At 42.8% G+C, this 19,491-nt stretch overlaps 1 protein-coding gene across 1 annotated transcript in view; it reads left to right on the top strand.

The window, feature by feature from the left end:
- ELP3 (elongator acetyltransferase complex subunit 3) overlaps positions 1–19,491 on the top strand; it is a 107,702-nt gene that overhangs the window by 42,181 nt on the left and 46,030 nt on the right. The window contains exons 8-9 of the mRNA XM_038132552.1: positions 1,917–2,078; positions 11,692–11,818. Of these exons, the coding sequence (XP_037988480.1) occupies positions 1,917–2,078; positions 11,692–11,818 (289 nt within the window). The remainder of the gene's footprint in view (positions 1–1,916; positions 2,079–11,691; positions 11,819–19,491) is intronic.

Here is a 19,491-nt window from a genome sequence, read left to right as displayed (position 1 = left end):
TGAGTTCACTTAAACCCCAAAACTGGTGGATTTTAACGAAAAATGGGATTTTTCCATGCAGGAGAGGAGTAAAAGTTAAATTTTAAATTTTTATCCTTAAAATCCCTCACCTGGAAGATGCCAGAAACCCTTCTCCAGTTCACTTAAAACCCAAGACTCGTGGATTTTAACCAGGGATGGGATTTTTCCATGCAGGAGAGGAGTAAAGGATAAATTTTAACCTTTAATCCTTAAAAGGATGCCAGAAACTCTTCCTGAGTTCCCTTAAAACCCAGAGCTGGTGGATTTTAACCAGGGATGAGATTTTTCCGTGCAGGAGAGGGTTAAAGGTTAAATTTTAACCTTTAATCCTTAAAATCCCTCACCTGGAAGATGCCAGAAACCCTTCTTGAGTTCACTTAAATCCCAAAACTGGTGGATTTTAACCAGGGATGGGATTTTTCCATGCTGGAGAGGAGTAAAGGTTAAATTTTAACCTTTAATCCTTAAAATCCCTCACCTGGAAGATGACAGAAACCCTTCCCCAGTTCACTTAAAACCCAAAACGGATGGATTTTAACCAGGGATGAGATTTTTCCGTGCAGGAAAGTAGTAAAGGTTGAATTTTAACCTTTAACCCTTAAAATTCCTCACCAGGAACATGCCAGAAACTCTTCCTGAGTTCCCTTAAATCCCAAAACTGGTGGATTTTAACCAAAAATGGGATTTTTCCATGCAGGAGAGGAGTAAAGGTTGAATTTTAACCTTTAATCCTTAAAAACCCTCACCTGGAAGATGCCAGAAACTCTTCCTGAGTTCACTTAAACTCCAAGACTCGTGGGTTTTAACTGGGGATGGGATTTTTCCATGCAGGAGAGGAGTAAAGGTTAAATTTTAACCCTTAACCCTTAAAATTCTTCACCTGGAAGACGCCAGAAACTCTTCCCCAGTTCACTTAAAACCCCAAACGGATGGATTTTAACCAAAAATGGGATTTTTCCGTGCAGGAGAGGAGTAAAGGATAAATTTTAATATTTAATCCTTAAAAGGATGCCGGAAACTCTCCCCAATTCACTTAAAACCCAGAGCTGGTGGACTGCAACCAGGGATGGGATTTTTCTCTACAGGTTCTCAGAGAGGAATAAATGTTAAATTTTAACCTTTAATCCTTAAAAACCCTCCCCTGGAAGGCACCAGAAACTCTTCCTGAGTTCCCTTAAAACCCAGAGCTGGTGGATTTTAACCAGGGATGGGATTTTTCCGTGCAGGAGAGGGGTAAAGGTTAAATTTTAACCTTTAATCCTTAAAATCCCTCACCTGGAAGATGCCAGAAACCCTTCTTGAGTTCACTTAAATCCCAAAACTGGTGGATTTTAACCAGGGATGGGATTTTTCCATGCTGGAGAGGAGTAAAGGTTAAATTTTAACCTTTAATCCTTAAAATCCCTCACCTGGAAGATGACAGAAACCCTTCCCCAGTTCACTTAAAACCCCAAACGGATGGATTTTAACCAGGGATGAGATTTTTCCGTGCAGGAAAGTAGTAAAGGTTGAATTTTAACCTTTAACCCTTAAAATTCCTCACCAGGAACATGCCAGAAACTCTTCCTGAGTTCCCTTAAATCCCAAAACTGGTGGATTTTAACCAAAAATGGGATTTTTCCATGCAGGAGAGGAGTAAAGGTTGAATTTTAACCTTTAACCCTTAAAAACCCTCATCTGGAAGATACCAGAAACCCTTCCCCAGTTCACTTAAACCCCAAGACTCGTGGATTTTAACTGGGGATGGGATTTTTCCATGCAGGAGAGGAGTAAGGGTTAAATTTTAACCTTTAACCCTTAAAAACCTTCCCCTGGAAGACAACAGAAACCCTTCCCCAGTTCACTTAAACCCCAGAACGGATGGATTTTAACCAGGGATGGGATTTTCCCTGCAGGTACTCGGAGAGGAGCCTGACCAAGTGCGTGGGGATCACCATCGAGACGCGGCCGGACTATTGCCTGCGGCCGCACCTGAGCGCCATGCTGGCCTACGGCTGCACCCGCCTGGAGATCGGCGTGCAGAGCGTCTACGAGGACGTGGCCAGGGACACCAACAGGTCAGGGACACCAGCGGGGCAGGGACACCATCCCAGCTGGCCAGGGACACCATCCCAGGGACACCAACAGGTCAGGGACACCATCCAGGGACACCAACAGGTCAGGGACACCAGCGGGGCAGGGACACCATCCCAGCTGGCCAGGGACACCATCCCAGGGACACCAACGGGTCAGGGACACCATCCAGGGGCACCAGCGGGTCAGGGACACCAACAGGTCAGGGACACCATCCAGGGACACCAGTGGGTCAGGGACACCAACAGGTCAGGGACACCATCCAGGGGCACCAACAGGTCAGGGACACCAGCGGGTCAGGGACACCATCCCAGGGACATCAACAGGTCAGGGACACCATCCAGGGACACCAGCGGATCAGGGACACCATCCAGGGACATCAACAGGTCAGGGACACCAGCGGATCAGGGACGCCATCCCAGCTGGCCAGGGACACCTTTCCAGGGACACCAGCGGGTCAGGGACACCATCCAGGGACACCAACAGGTCAGGGACACCAGCGGGTCAGGCGTCTACGAGGACGTGGCCAGGGGCACCAACAGGTCAGGGACACCATCCAGGGACATCAACAGGTCAGGGACACCATCCCAGGGACACCAACAGGTCAGGGACACCATCCCAGGGACACCAACGGGTCAGGGACACCATCCCAGGGACACCAACAGGTCAGGGACACCAGCGGGTCAGGGACACCAACAGGTCGGGGACACCATCCAGGGACACCAGCGGGTCAGGGACACCATCCAGGGACACCAGCGGGTCAGGGACACCAACAGGTCGGGGACACCATCCCAGCTGGCCAGGGACACCAGCGGGTCAGGGACATCAACAGGTCAGGGACACCATCCAGGGACACCAGCGGGTCAGGGACACCAACAGGTCAGGGACACCATCCAGGGACACCAGCGGGTCAGGGACACCAGCAGGTCAGGCGTCTACGAGGACATGGCCAGGGACACCAACAGGTCAGGGACACCATCCCAGGGACACCAGCGAGTCAGGGACACCATCCCAGGGACACCACTGGGTCAGGGACACCATCCAGGGACATGAACAGGTCAGGGACACCATCCCAGCTGGCCAGGGACACCAACGGGTCAGGGACACCATCCAGGGGCACCAGCGGGTCAGGGACACCATCCAGGGACACCATTCAGGGACACCAGTGGATCAGGGACACCATCCCAGCTGGCCAGGGACACCATCGGGTCAGAGACACCATTCCAGGGAATGTCAGCTGGCCAGGGACACCATTCCAGGTCAGGGACACTATCCCAGGAATCCCAGCTGGCCAGGGAACCATTCCAGGTCAGGGACACCATTCCAGGGAATGTCAGCTGGCCAGGGACCCCATTCCAGGTCAGGGCACCATCCCAGGGAATCCCAGCTGGCCTGGCTGGGATGGACCTCAATCCCAGCCCCTTCCATCTCAGAGGTTGATCCAAGTTCTGTCCAGACTTGCCTTGGACACTCCCAGGGATTCTCTGGGAATTCCCACCCCAAGCTCCCCTTTCCCAGCTACGTTGGGATTTTCCCCGAATTTGGAGAGGAGCTTTTCCCTGTGCAAATCCCACTTCTCCCTCCTTGCTTCATCCCTGTGCTGGGAAAAGGTCAGGAAGGGAAGGATTTGGGGTGGGAATTCTTCCCTCCCCTCCTTCAGGGACCTTCAAGCTCCTCCTGTTCCAACCCCTTCCACGGGCACGGAATTTTTCCGCTGTCCCCAGCTGCAGGATCCAGCTTGCTGGAAGAGCAATTCCTGCAGCCTGGGGTCCCGTTCCACCTTTTATGGAATTCAGGGATGGAAAAGGGAAGGGAGACCCTTCCTGGAGTCCTGAAATCCCAGTGCTGAGCGCCTCTTTTCCTAATGACGCCATAAATAAATTCAATTTTGGGAGGCAGAGCACGGCCCAGGGAGGGCAGTTCCTGTCCCACATAAACCACAGTTCACAACCCTTTTTGGGGTGTGATTTTTGGGGCATTCTCCACCTTTTTCCCAACCTCCAGGTGCCTTTTTGGGACAGGAGAGGTGACACCAACCAGGAATTCCCTTTGAGAGATTCCCCAAAGTCATTCCAGGCACACAGAATCCTTAGGGATTGCAAAAAACCCCACATTTCCAGGAGGAAATATCATTCATTCCTTGTCATTTTGGCCCAAAGAACCGTCGTGCTCTGTAGGAAAATGTGAGATATTTCCTTCACCCCACCCCCAAACAAACCAATCTCTATTGGTTTATTTATTTCAAGCCTGATCATTCTGAAATTTAAAAAAAAAAAGCTTTTTTTCCTTTGTTTTTCATAAATCACAGGTGATGGCAGAGATCCTGGCTCCATGGGCAGAGCACGTTTCTGTCAATTCCCAAAGACACCAAACCCCAGCTGAAAACTTTGGGCATTTTCTGCTCAGAGACTCCAGGGAGGAATCCCAAAGGAATTGGCATCTGGATGTCACTGCCATGGTCCCAAAACCCGAGAAAATCCATTTATTAAGGATTTAAAACTCCTCTTTCCAGGTGCCAGGGTCTCGCTCTCAGTCTGAATATTACAATTACCAATTTAACAATGAATTCCTCACCAGCTCTTAAAATCCTTTTTTTTTTTCCTCCCCGAAAATCCATTTTTAAATCTTAAAACCTTAAAATCCATTTTTCCCCCAAATCCATTTTTAAATCTTAAAATCTTAAAATCCATTTTTCCCCCAAATCCATTTTTAAATCTTAAAATCCATTTTTTCCCCCAAATCCATTTTTAAATCTTAAAATCTTAAAATCCATTTTTTCCCCCAAATCCATTTTTAAATCTTAAAACCTTAAAATCCATTTTTTCCCCCAAATCCATTTTTAAATCTTAAAATCTTAAAATCCATTTTTTCCCCAAATCCATTTTTAAATCTTAAAATCTTAAAATCCTAAAATCCATTTTTCCCCCAAATCCATTTTTAAATCTTAAAATCCATTTTTTCCCCCAAATCCATTTTTAAATCTTAAAATCTTAAAATCCATTTTTCCCCCAAATCCATTTTTAAATCTTAAAATCCTAAAATCCATTTTTTTCCCCCAAATCCATTTTTAAATCTTAAAACCTTAAAATCCATTTTTTCCCCCAAATCCATTTTTAAATCTTAAAATCTTAAAATCCATTTTTCCCCCAAATCCATTTTTAAATCTTAAAACCTTAAAATCCATTTTTTCCCCCAAATCCATTTTTAAATCTTAAAATCTTAAAATCCATTTTTCCCCCAAATCCATTTTTAAATCTTAAAATCTTAAAATCCATTTTTTCCCCCAAATCCATTTTTAAATCTTAAAATCTTAAAATCCTAAAATCCATTTTTTCCCCCAAATCCATTTTTAAATCTTAAAATCTTAAAATCCATTTTTTTCCCCCAAATCCATTTTTAAATCTTAAAACCTTAAAATCCATTTTTCCCCCAAATCCATTTTTAAATCTTAAAATCTTAAAATCCTAAAATCCATTTTTTTCCCCCAAATCCATTTTTAAATCTTAAAACCTTAAAATCCATTTTTCCCCCAAATCCATTTTTAAATCTTAAAATCCTAAAATCCATTTTTCCCCCCAAATCCATTTTTAAATCTTAAAATCTTAAAATCCTAAAATCCATTTTTTTCCCCCAAATCCATTTTTAAATCTTAAAACCTTAAAATCCATTTTTCCCCCAAATCCATTTTTAAATCTTAAAATCCTAAAATCCATTTTTCCCCCCAAATCCATTTTTAAATCTTAAAATCTTAAAATCCTAAAATCCATTTTTTTCCCCCAAATCCATTTTTAAATCTTAAAATCCTAAAATCCATTTTTTTCCCCCAAATCCATTTTTAAATCTTAAAACCTTAAAATCCATTTTTTCCCCCAAATCCATTTTTAAATCTTAAAATCTTAAAATCCATTTTTCCCCCAAATCCATTTTTAAATCTTAAAATCTTAAAATCCATTTTTTCCCCCAAATCCATTTTTAAATCTTAAAATCTTAAAATCCTAAAATCCATTTTTTCCCCCAAATCCATTTTTAAATCTTAAAATCTTAAAATCCATTTTTTCCCCCCAATCCATTTTTAAATCTTAAAATCTTAAAATCCATTTTTCCCCCAAATCCATTTTTAAATCTTAAAATCTTAAAATCCTTTTTTCCCCCAAATCCATTTTTAAATCTTAAAATCTTAAAATCCTAAAATCCATTTTTTTCCCCCAAATCCATTTTTAAATCTTAAAATCTTAAAATCCATTTTTCCCCCCAAATCCATTTTTAAATCTTAAAATCCTAAAATCCATTTTTTCCCCCCAAATCCATTTTTAAATCTTAAAATCTTAAAATCCTAAAATCCATTTTTCTCCCCAAATCCATTTTTAAATCTTAAAATCTTAAAATCCTAAAATCCATTTTTTTCCCCCAAATCCATTTTTAAATCTTAAAATCCTAAAATCCATTTTTTCCCCCAAATCCATTTTTAAATCTTAAAATCCTAAAATCCATTTTTTCCCCCCAATCCATTTTTAAATCTTAAAATCTTAAAATCCATTTTTCCCCCAAATCCATTTTTAAATCTTAAAATCTTAAAATCCATTTTTCCCCCCAAATCCATTTTTAAATCTTAAAATCCATTTTTTCCCCCCAAATCCATTTTTAAATCTTAAAATCCATTTTTTCCCCCAAATCCATTTTTAAATCTTAAAACCTTAAAATCCATTTTTCCCCCAAATCCATTTTTAAATCTTAAAACCTTAAAATCCATTTTTCCCCCCAAATCCATTTTTAAATCTTAAAATCCTAAAATCCATTTTTCCCCCAAATCCATTTTAAAATCTTAAAATCCATTTTTTCCCCCAAATCCATTTTTAAATCTTAAAATCCTAAAATCCATTTTTCCCCCCAAATCCATTTTTAAATCTTAAAATCTTAAAATCCATTTTTTTCCCCCAAATCCATTTTTAAATCTTAAAATCCATTTTTTCCCCCAAATCCATTTTTAAACCCTGAAATCCATTTTCTTTCCCACCTCAAATTCCATTTTTAAAGGCTCTTCCCAGAGCTCCTTGCTCTGAATTTTAGAATTCCTAAAAGGCTCCTCAGCTCCTCCTAATTTCTGGAGCAGCGAGTTAAAATCCACTTTAAGAAAAAAGGTGATTCATGTTTTTGGGGTTGTTTTTTTTTTTTTTTCTCTGTTGAAACGACCTCGTTTTGCTTCTTTTCTGTTTGGTGTAGGGGGGGACGTGTTTCGGGCTGGAAACTTTTTAATATTTCCCTGGTAGCAAAATGTCAGATTACAACCAATTAGGGGAACAGTTTGGAAATGACTTTCTATTATGTTCCATAAGTCATTAGTGAGGGTTCTGAGCGCTTGCAGCGGCTGCGAGGCAGAAAAATATTCAAGAGCAGAGAGCCAGGCATCAAATAATCGAGTTATTGATGCGGCTCGAATTCCACTTCTAATAAGAAAATAATTTTTATTTATGAAGCAGAGCTCCTGTTTGCTCCCCTCAGGCTACTCCGGGTCTTGAGTGATGCTGTCCTTGAAGAGTCTCGGGAAAACGCTGCAATGCTCCTGGAAAATAAAAAAGATCTGGAAGGAAGCTGGGCTGGGAGCTTGTGGCAGGGAGGGAGGAGAAGATCCTGGAAAAGATAAAAAATAAAATGGATTCGGGGTGAACACGGACACAGGGGTGCCCAGAGGGAATTGGAGCTTTTAATCCAGAGGGATTTGGAGCGGGAGGGGGGGGAAAAAAAATCACCTGCAGGGCTCATCTGGGTGCCAGGAATTCCAGGAATTGGGAGGAATTGCAGGAATCGGAATTGGAATTGGAATTGGAATTGGAATTGGAATTGGAATTCCAATAGGGAGGAATTGGAATTGGAATTGGAATTGGAATTGGAATTGGAATTGGAATTTGCATGGGGAGGAGTTGGAATTGGAATTGGAATTCCAATAGGGAGGAATTGGAGGAATTGGAGTTGGAATTGGAATTGGAATTGGAATTGGAATTCCAATAGGGAGGAATTGGAGGAATTGGCATTGGAATTGGAATTCCAATAGGGAGGAGTTGGAGGAATTGGAATTGGAATTGGAATTCCAATAGGGAGGAATTGGAATTGGAATTGGAATTGGAATTGGAATTTCCATGGGGAGGAGTTGGAATTGGAATTGGAATTGGAATTCCAATAGGGAGGAATTGGAGGAATTGGAGTTGGAATTGGAATTGGAATTGGAATTGGAATTGGAATTCCAATAGGGAGGAATTGGAGGAATTGGCATTGGAATTGGAATTCCAATAGGGAGGAGTTGGAGGAATTGGAATTGGAATTGGAATTCCAATAGGGAGGAATTGGAATTGGAATTGGAATTGGAATTGGAATTGGAATTGGAATTGGAATTCCAATAGGGAGGAATTGGAGGAATTGGAGTTGGAATTGGAATTGGAATTGGAATTGGAATTGGAATTGGAATTCCAATAGGGAGGAATTGGAGGAATTGGAATTGGAATTGGAATTGGAATTCCAATAGGGAGGAGTTGGAGGAATTGGAATTGGAATTGGAATTGGAATTGGAATTGGCATTGGAATTCCAATAGGGAGGAATTGGAATTGGCATTGGAATTGGAATTCCAGTAGGGAGGAATTGGAGGAATTGGAATTGGAATTGGAATTGGAATTCCAATAGGGAGGAATTGGAGGAATTGGAGTTGGAGGAATTGGAATAGGAATTGGAATTGGAATTGGAATTCCAATTGGGAAAAATTGGAGGAATCGGAGTTGGAATTGGAATTGGAATTCCAATAGAGAGGAGTTGGAATTTGCATGGGGAGGAGTTGGAATTGGAATTGGAATTGGAATTCCAATAGGGAAGAATTGGAGGAATTGGAGTTGGAGGAATTGGAATTGGAATTCCAATAGGGAGGAATTGGCATTGGCATTGGCATTGGAATTCCAATAGGGAGGAATAGGAATTCCAGGAGTTGGGAGGAAAACAGGGTTGGGAGGAGCTGGAAGTGCCCTGGAATGTCCAGGAATGTGGGGCTGAGCCGGGATTTTGTGGGAAGGTTTTTCTCCTGTGCTGGGAATCTCCTGATGGGAGCCCTGGAGGTGGAAGGAAAAAGGGATTTTCTCCACAGCTGTGGGAAATTCGGCCTTTTTCGGGCTCCGAATCCCCCCAGGCTCCTGCAGATCCAGGGTTTGGGTTGGTGGCAGATCATGGAACCCTCCTGGAATCCCAGAATGAATCACAAAATTTGGGGAGGTTCACATTTTTCCAGAGGAAATTTTTGGGTGATTTTCAGGTTGGCTGCTGTCCTCATTCCCATCCCTTCTCCTTTCCTGCTGGCTTTTTTCCCTTTTTTTTTCTTAGGGACACCAACCTGGATTTCCAGACTGGATTCCAGCAGCTCTCCCAAATTTCTCTCTGTGTCTGGAAAACCCAGAGCAGCTCCTTTCCCGCAGAATTAACAATTCCAATATTCCACAAAATCCCATTTTAGGCTCCAAATCCCCCCAGGCTCCTGCAGATCCGGGGTTTGGGTTGGTGGCAGAACATGGAACCCTCCTGGAATCCCAAAATGAATCCCAAAATTTGGGGAGGTTCACGTTTCTCCAGAAGGGATTTTTGGGTGATTTTCAGGTTAGCTGCTGTCCTCATTCCCATCCCTTCTCCTTTCCTGCTGGCTTTTTTCCCTTTTTTTTCTTAGGGACACCAACCTGGATTCCAGCAGCTCTCCCAAATTTCTCTCTGTGTCTGGAAAACCCAGAGCAGCTCCTTTCCCGTAGAATTACCAATTCCAGTATTCCACAAAATCCCATTTTAGGCTCCAAATCCCCTGAAAGCTCCTGCAGATCCGGGGTTTGGGTTGGTGGCAGAACATGGAACTCTCCTGGAATCCCAGAATGAATCCCAAAATTTGGGGAGGTTCATGTTTCTCCAGAAGGGATTTTTGATTGATTTTCAGGTTGGCTGCTGTCCTCATTCCCATCCCTTCTCCTTTCCTGCTGGCTTTTTTCCCTTTTTTTTTCTTAGGGACACCAACCTGGATTTCCAGACTGGATTCCAGCAGCTCTCCCAAATTTCTCTCTGTGTCTGGAAAACCCAGAGCAGCTCCTTTCCCGCAGAATTAACAATTCCAATATTCCACAAAATCCCATTTTAGGCTCCAAATCCCCCCAGGCTCCTGCAGATCCGGGGTTTGGGTTGGTGGCAGAACATGGAACCCTCCTGGAATCCCAAAATGAATCCCAAAATTTGGGGAGGTTCACGTTTCTCCAGAAGGGATTTTTGGGTGATTTTCAGGTTAGCTGCTGTCCTCATTCCCATCCCTTCTCCTTTCCTGCTGGCTTTTTTCCCTTTTTTTTCTTAGGGACACCAACCTGGATTCCAGCAGCTCTCCCAAATTTCTCTCTGTGTCTGGAAAACCCAGAGCAGCTCCTTTCCCGTAGAATTACCAATTCCAGTATTCCACAAAATCCCATTTTAGGCTCCAAATCCCCTGAAAGCTCCTGCAGATCCGGGGTTTGGGTTGGTGGCAGAACATGGAACTCTCCTGGAATCCCAGAATGAATCCCAAAATTTGGGGAGGTTCATGTTTCTCCAGAAGGGATTTTTGATTGATTTTCAGGTTGGCTGCTGTCCTCATTCCCATCCCTTCTCCTTTCCTGCTGGCTTTTTTCCCTTTTTTTTTCTTAGGGACACCAACCTGGATTTCCAGACTGGATTCCAGCAGCTCTCCCAAATTTCTCTCTGTGTCTGGAAAACCCAGAGCAGCTCCTTTCCCGCAGAATTAACAATTCCAATATTCCACAAAATCCCATTTTAGGCTCCAAATCCCCCCAAAGCTCCTGCAGATCTGGGGTTTGGGTTGGTGGCAGTGTGGCAGAACATGGAACCCTTCTGGAATCCCAAAATGAATCCCAAAATTTGGGGAGGTTCACGTTTTTCCAGAAGGGGATTTTTGGTTCATTTTCAGGTTGGCTGCTGTCCTCATTCCTATCCTTCTCCTTTCCTGCTGTTTTCATTCCTGTTTTTTTGGGGGGGCAGAAAAACAGTATTCCAGCAGCTCTCCCAAATTTCTCTCTGTGTCTGGAAAACCCAGAGCAGCTCCTTTCCTGCAGAATCACCAATTCCAATATTCCACAAAATCCCATTTTAGGCTCCAAATCCCCCCAAAGCTCCTGCAGATCTGGGGTTTGGGTTGGTGGCAGATCATGGAACCCTCCTGGAATCCCAAAATGAATCCCAAAATTTGGGGAGGTTCATGTTTCTCCAGAAGGGATTTTTGGTTGATTTTGAGGTTGGCTGCTGTCCTCATTCCCATCCCTTCTCCTTTCCTGCTGTTTTTTTTCCCTTTTTTTTCTGAGGGACACCAACCTGGATTCCAGCAGCTCTCCCAAATTTCTCTCTGTGTCTGGAAAACCCAGAGCAGCTCCTTTCCCGCAGAATTAACAATTCCAATACTCCACAAACCCCATTTAGGCTCAGTTTTACCTCCAGCCACGCCCCAAACTCAGCCTCCCAAGGGGGATAATCCCAGCTGGACACGAGAATGGCTTTTCCTGCTTTTCCTGCCTTTTCCTGACCCTTTTTTCCCCCTCTCTCCCCAGGGGTCACACGGTGAAGGCCGTGTGTGAGTCCTTCCACCTGGCCAAGGATGCCGGCTTCAAGGTGGTGGCCCACATGATGCCAGACTTGCCCAACATGGGGCTGGACAGGGACATGGACCAGTTTTTTGTGAGTATTCCTTTTAAAAAAAAACATCAATTCCCACTTTTTTTCCCCCGTGGAAAGCTTCCTGCTCGATTACCAGATTTGTTTCTAAAGGGCAAACAATTTAAAAATCTTTTTTTTTTTTAAAAAGAAAAGGTGGAAAAAAAAAGAGATTTGTTGAACTACTTCATCCAGAAAATTATATCCCTGTCTCATGCAAGCCTGAGTCACTGGGGTCCCTGTGGGGAACAGCTCTTCCCGTATTTACTGGGGCTCCTGCTTTTTTCCGAGGTGGTTTTCCCTCTTGGATTTAGAGGAAGACACAATTCCAAGTTAAAAAGAACCTCTCTGGAAGGTCGTTAATTGCAAATTAATTGCGAAATTGCAGTGTCTGTGTGTGTGTGTGTGTGTGTGTGTTATGAAGCGTTTTGGCTCAGCGCCGTTCAATTTCTTTGTCAATGATGTGGATGGAAATATAAAATTATTCCTGGGGAAAATTGGAACGAGAGGAATAAAGAGCAAACGGTGAGGGTTGCAATGATTTAACCACTTTGGTAGATTTTCAGGTTTTGTTTTTTTTTTTTTTTTTCTTTTCTGAGTCAAAATCGGGTGGGTTTTTGGGTTTTTTTTATTAAATAGTGCAGAAATTGGAGTCGTGATGGAGGAATCCCAGGGGAAGGTTGGGCTGGGTGCTGTCTGGCACTAAAAAAATGTCAGAGTAATGAAATATATCGATTAAAAATACAGGCAGAAAGCAAAAAAGCACTTCTGGAAAAAAACCCTGGAAAATTCAGCTGCACAGGGCAGGAAAGGAATCCTAAAATCTGGGGTGGGAACCTTTTTTTTTTGAGGGATTTTGTGCAGAATTCCTTGAGTTTTTCCTGAATAAAATCTCTTGGTTCTTGGCCAAGGTGAGAGACTCAAAGTGATGAGCACGAAATTCCGAATTCCTGCTCCAGGAATTATTGATTATTTCTATTATTTATATTCATTCACCTGCTCCTGGATGATTTTTTTTTTTTGCCACGCTCTGGGAAGTGGAGCATGGACATGACAGAGAATTTTCCTGGAATTCTTTGCGATGCAGAACCCAGGAAAACCTGGAATCCTTCTTCCCTCAGCATCTCATGGAGTTGCAGCCGGAGTTCTGTGGGATTGGGCTGGAATTTGTGGTGGAAAAATGGGAATAATGACCAAAAAAATTTGGAAAAAGCCAACCCTGGGCAGGATCAAACAGAGAGGAGACCAAAATCCGAGGCGGAAAACTGAGGAGGGAGGGATTACTTCAATTAATTTTTGTAATTAATTTAATAATAATTATCCTTTGCTGCTTATTGGTGATGAGTGGTTAAGGAATTTCTGCTCCTGGAATTGCTCCTGATTCACTGGAGGAAATTTGGGAATCTGTTGGGAAGGTTGAATTTCTGGGCAGTGAGGGGAAGGGTGGTGCCATCCTGGCTTCCATCCATTCATTGATGACAGTTTTCCCAGAAATTGGGGAGGCAGGAAAGATTTTGGGATTGGGAGACGAGGATGAGGCTGGAATTGGGAGAGGAGGAATTAAAATAAAAGTGGGGAGAAGAGTTGAGGGTAGAAAAGGAACTGAAGGAGAAAAGGTCATTGCCCCTTTCTCATCCTCATTCAAATGCTTTATAATTCATTTTTTTAAAGTAATAAAACACCGAAACCAATTTATTGATTTGTTTCCCGGAGCGCTGGTGAACATAACAGAAATATCCAGATAAATTCCTGAAATTCCTCCCTTCCCACGCATTCAGCCTCTGTTTTCCTGCCTTAAAATTTTCTGTCCTGGTTTTGAGTTGATGAAGCAGCTTTTTCACCTGTTGGGCTGTGTAAAGGTTGGCCCAGGCTGGTGAATATCGAAACATTCCTGCTGCCTAAAATTAACAGGGAACCAAGCGGAGGTGGGTTCCTAAAATCATGGAATCCTGGGATGTTTTGGGATGGCATCCATGGACCTTCAGTCCTATCCCAGGGACACTTCCCACGATCCCCGGGTGCTTCAGCTTTTCCTTGGACACTCGCAGGGATTCTTTGGGAATTCCAGCCAGGAATTCCTTCCCAAATCCCTCCCCTTTCCCAGGGAATTCCCTCCATTCCCAGCTCTCCCAGCCTGGCAGTGGATCCATCCCCATCCCAACTCTTCTCTGGGAAATAACTTGGGGAATTCCCTGGAAATTCTGGGACTCCAGGAAGGGTCTCCCTCCCCTTTTCCATCCCCAAATTCCATACAAATCTCTCGGGATGGATCCTGAGTGTCCTGGACCCCAGAATCTCGGAATGGTTTGGGTTGGGATCCGTGGACCTTCAATGCCATCCCATCCCAGGGTGCTCCAACCTTTCCTGGGACACTCCCAGGGATCCAGGAGCAGCCACAGCTTCTCTGGAAATTCCATCCCAGCCTCTCCCCACCCTCCCAGCCAGGAATTCCTTCCCAAGATCCCACCCCAAATCTCCCCTTTCCCAGTGGGAAGCCATTCCCTGTGTCCTGTGCCTCCATCCCTTGTCCCAAGTCCCTCTCCAGCTCTCCTGGAGCCCCTTTAGGCTCTGAGCTCTCCCTGGATCCTTCTCCTCTCCAGGTGTTCACCCCCAACTCTCCAGTTCTTTCTCTTTTTGGGACCACAAACCCGTGCCTTTCCAGGGATCTTTATAAACCTTTGATTTTGAGGTAGTTCCAATTAACTTTGGACAAAAAATAATTTCATTTTCCGTGAGCCCTCCCCCTCTCCAGCCGCTTCCCAGCTCCGCAGAAGGTCGGACACGAAGCAACCCGCTTGACTTTAGGAGTTCTGAGCACCTTCAGCACCAGTTGAAATAAGAATAATAAATCCAGGGGCTTCTCCTGGGAGGGGAATAACTGCTGATGGTGCTGACCTCGGCCAGAAAAGCGCCGGGTGCTTCTTCAAGCCGGGCAGGTAATTACAGCTCGGGGAGGAACGTCCCCTCTGTCCCTGCCGCCCTATCGATCGCCCGGCTCTTCCCGCTGCTCCCCCCGGCTTCTCCCGGCTCTGGGTGGGAGCAGCAGCTGCCTTTATTCATAATAATTCAAAATATTGTGATAGGTAAGGGCGGATGTGTTGTCTGTATTTTTTTTTTTTTTAATTATTTTTGCGCGGAGAGGTCGTGGGTTCCGTCCCTGTGGATTCCATCCCTGTGGATTTCATCCCTGTGGATTCCATCCCTGTGGATTTCATCCCTGGAAGTGTCCCAGGCTGGACAGGGCTTGGAGCAGGCTGGGATAGTGGAAGATGTCCCTGCCCATAGGAATGGGATGAGCTTTAAAGTCCCTTCCAACCCAAATAATTCTGGGATTCTCCAATTCCACGATTTTTCACAGAAAGAGCCTTTTTCCCTGCCTCCACTGCGAGATTTCGGTTCCCTTTCTCACTCTGATCCCGTGTCCCACTTCCACTTTGCTTTTTTCTTCCCTCTTCCCTCTGCTTTTTGATCTTTTTATATCCTTGGAGGATTTCCTTCCTCCTCCAGGTCTTCCCCACCCCATTCCACGCACCAGGAAAACGCCACGGGGCAGCAGGGAACGCTCTCCTGAAAACCTCAATGACCACAAACACTCAAAAAAAAAAATAGAACCCTCCCAAAACCAGGCAGAGCCCAGCAGAGCCTCACCAGGCAGGTGGTCGGAGAAAATAATTAGAAAAACGGGCAGGATAAATCAAGGACTCAGCGGGAATAATGGAATTGTCACCGGAGCGGACACCTCATCCCGCGGAACGCGGTGAACGCTCGGCTCCACCCCGCAGAGGGATGAGGCTGCTCTGGGGGGGGAAATGCTTGGGAGGATCCATGAATCACATTTGGCAAGCAGAACTTTGGATTGGAGGGGAAAAAAAAACCCAACAAACAAACAAACCCCAAAATTTTGGGAGGCTGGAGAATTCCCCTGTTAATTCCTCGCTCGATGGAAATAGGGGAATCACAGAGTTGGCTGCTCCGGGGTGAATATTCCTAATAATGCTTAGGAATATGTATATATCTGTTATTTATACTAGATATTATACATCAATATATATTTATACGTTATAAATAACAGATTTATTAATTGGGAGAACATCGCTGTGTCTGCCTTTATTTTATTTTTATGGGATTTGCCAGAGCGTGGTTTATTGGTGCTCTTCCTCCTGGCTCTGAGCCCACCTCAAACAGACCCCTCAGAGGTGAAATAAATCTGGGAAAAAAGGAAAAACAGGGAAGACAGGCAGAAAATGGGGAGTTTGGAATGTCACAGCAGCTGCTGTGGCCGGGATCTGGTGGATGCTGCCCAGAACCATCAGATGGAAAAAGTTCTTTCTTCCTTGAGGAAATCCCATGTGTCCATCTAAAATCTCCCATAAATAAAACTTAAAAATAAATAATATTTATAATATAAATAAAGAAATATTTAAATAAATAGTGAAAGATAAAATAAAAATAAATAAAATTATGAGGGCAAAAACAAAGGCAGGGCCATTTCGTGGGGACAAGTATTTAGCTAGGGAGATTTTTTTTGATTCCCATCTGCAGAGCTGCTCCTGTGTTCTTTAAATAAAACACAATCACTGAATGAGTTCAGCCTGAAAATTCCTTCTCTTAGTCATGTGTCAAGATGGGATTTTTATTTTTTTTATTTTTTTCTGGAGGAATTGCAAAATAAGCAATTTCCCAGAAATGAGCTAATTTTAGTGCCAGGCCTCTGATGCATCTGGGATCCGAGTGATGCAGAGACCTCCTTGTGATGAGAGTGAGGGGGAAATGAGGGGGAATGATCTGAGGGGAAAAAATACAGTGAAATAATCCAAGGGAGAAAAATAATGTGAAATGATCTGAGGGGAAAAAATACAGCGAAATAATCCGAGGGGAAAAAAATAATGTGAAATGATCTGAGGGGAAAAAATACAGCAAAATAATCCGAGGGGAAAAAAATAATGTGAAATGATCTGAGGGGAGAAAATACAGCAAAATAATCTGAGGGGAGAAAATACAGTGAAATAAGCTGAGGAGAAAAAATAGTGTGAAATGATCTGATGGGAAAAATTGGGTGAAATATTCTGAGGGGAGAAAAAAATACAGTGAAATAATCTGAGGGGGAAAACACAGTGAAATAATCTGAGGGGAAAAATAGTGTGAAATAACATGAGGGGGGAAAATAGGGTGAAATAATCTGAGGGAGAAATGAGAGTGAAGTAATCTGAGGGGGAAAAATAGGGTGAAATAATCTGAGGGGAAAAAATAATGTGAAATAATCCGAGGGGAAAAAATAATGTGAAATGATCTGAGGGGAAAAATACAGTGAAATAATCTGAGGGGAAAAAAAATAGGGTGAAATGATCTGAAGGGGAAAAATAGGGTGAAATCATCTGAGGGGAGAAAATAGTGTGAAGTAATCTGAGGGGGAAAAATAGTGTGAAATAATCTGAGGGGAGAAAATACAGTGAAATAAGATGAGGGGGAAAAATAATGTGAAATAATGTGACGGGAAAAAATAGGGTGAAATAATCTGAGGGGAAAAAATTGAGTAAAATAATGTGAGGGGGAAATGAGAGTGAAATAATCCGAGGGGACAAAATACAGTGAAATAAGCTGAGGGGAAAAAAATACACTGAAATAATCCGAGGGGGAAAAATAGTGTGAAATAATCTGAGGGGGGAAAAATAGGGCGAAATAATCTGAGGGGAGAAAATACAGTGAAATAAGCTGAGGAGAAAAAATAGTGTGAAATGATCTGAGGGGAGAAAATGCAGTGAAATAATCTGAGGGGGAAAAATATGGTGAAATAATCTGATGGGAAAATGAGGGTGGAATAATCTGAGGAGAAAAAATAGTGTGAAATAATCTGAGGGGGGAAAATAGTGTGAAATAATCTGAGGGGAAAAATAGGGCGAAATAATCTGAGGGGAAAAAATAATGTGAAATGATCTGAGGGGAGAAATAATGTGAAATGATCTGAGGGGAAAAAATACAGCGAAATAATCCGAGGGGAAAAAATAATGTGAAATGATCTGAGGGGAAAAAATACAGCAAAATAATCTGAGGGGAAAAAATAATGTGAAATAATATGAGGGGGAAAAATAGGGTGAAATAATCTGAGGGGAAAAAACAATGTGAAATTATCTGAGGGGAAAAAATACAGTGTGATAATCTGAGGGGGAAATGAGAGTGAAATACTCTGAGGGTGAAATAATCTGAGGGGAAAATGAGAGTGAAATAATTTGAGGGGGAAAAATAGGGTGAAATAATCTGATGGGAAAATGAGGGTGAAATAATCTGAGGGGGAAAATACCATTAAATAATCTGAGGAGAAAAAATACCATTAAATAATCTGAGGGAAAAAAATAGGGTGAAATAATCTGAGTGGGAAAAATAGGGTGAAATAATCTGAGGGGGGAAAATAGTGTGAAATAATCTGAGGGGGAGAAATAGGGTGGAATAAGCTGAGGGGAAAAATACAGTGAAATAATCTGAGGGGAGAAAATAGTGTGAAATAATCTGAGGGGAAAAATAGGGTGAAATAATCTGAGGGGAAAAAATTGGGTGAAATAATCTGAGGGGAGAAAATTGGGTGAAATAATCTGAGGGGAGAAAATACAGTGAAATAAGATGAGGGGAAAAATAGTGTGAAATAATCTGAGGGTGAAATACTCTGAGGGGAAAATGAGGGTGGAATAATCTGAGGTGGAAAAATAGGGCGAAGTAATCTGAGGGGGGAAAATAGTGTGAAATAATCTGAGGGGGAAAAAAGGGTTAAATAATCTGGGGGGAAAAATAGCTGAGGGGAAAAATACAGTGAAACAATCTGAGGGGAAAAAATAGTGTGAAATAATTTGAGGGGAAAAATAGGTTGAAATAATCTGAGGGGAAAATAATCTGAGAGGAAAAGGAGGATGAAATAATCTGAGGGGAAAATGAAGGTGAAATAAACACAGGGAAAATGATGGTGAAATAATCTGAGGGAATAATTATGGTGAAATCATTTTAGGGGGAAAATGAGGATGAAATAATCTGAGGGGGAAAATCTGAGAAGAAAATGAGGGTGAAATGATCTGAGGAGAAAAATGAAGGTTAAATAAACTGAGGGGGAAAATGATGGTGAAATAATCTGAGGGGAAAATGAGGGTGAAATAATCTGAGGGAATAATTATGATGAAATTATTTGAGGGGGAAAATGAGGATTAAATATTCTGAGGGAATAATTCTGGTGAAATCATCTGAGGGAGAAATGAGGGTGGAATAATCTGAGGAGAAAAACGGGGTGAAATAATCTGAGGGGAAAATGAGGGGAAAATAATTTGAGACGAAGATGAGGGTGAAATAATCTGAGGGGGAAATGAGGGTAAAATAATCTGAGGGAGAAAATGAAGGTGAAATAATTGGAGGAAATAATCTGAGGGGAAAAATGAGGATGAAATGATCTGAGGGAAAATGAGGGTGCAATAATCTGAGGGAGAAAATGAGAGTAAAATTATTGGAGGAGAAAAAACAGGGTGAAATAATCTGAGGGGAAAATGAGGGGAAAATAATGTGAGACGAAGATGAGGGTGAAATAATCTGAGGGGGAAATGAGGGTAAAATAATCTGAGGGAGAAAATGAAGGTGAAATAATTGGAGGAAATAATCTGAGGGGAAAAATGAGGATGAAATGATCTGAGGGAAAATGAGGGTGCAATAATCTGAGGGAGAAA

This window comes from Motacilla alba, chromosome 3 (genome assembly GCF_015832195.1).
Source record: "Motacilla alba alba isolate MOTALB_02 chromosome 3, Motacilla_alba_V1.0_pri, whole genome shotgun sequence".
In the NCBI taxonomy this organism is placed as follows: domain Eukaryota; kingdom Metazoa; phylum Chordata; class Aves; order Passeriformes; family Motacillidae; genus Motacilla; species Motacilla alba.
This window is presented reverse-complemented; position numbering and strand designations above follow the sequence as displayed.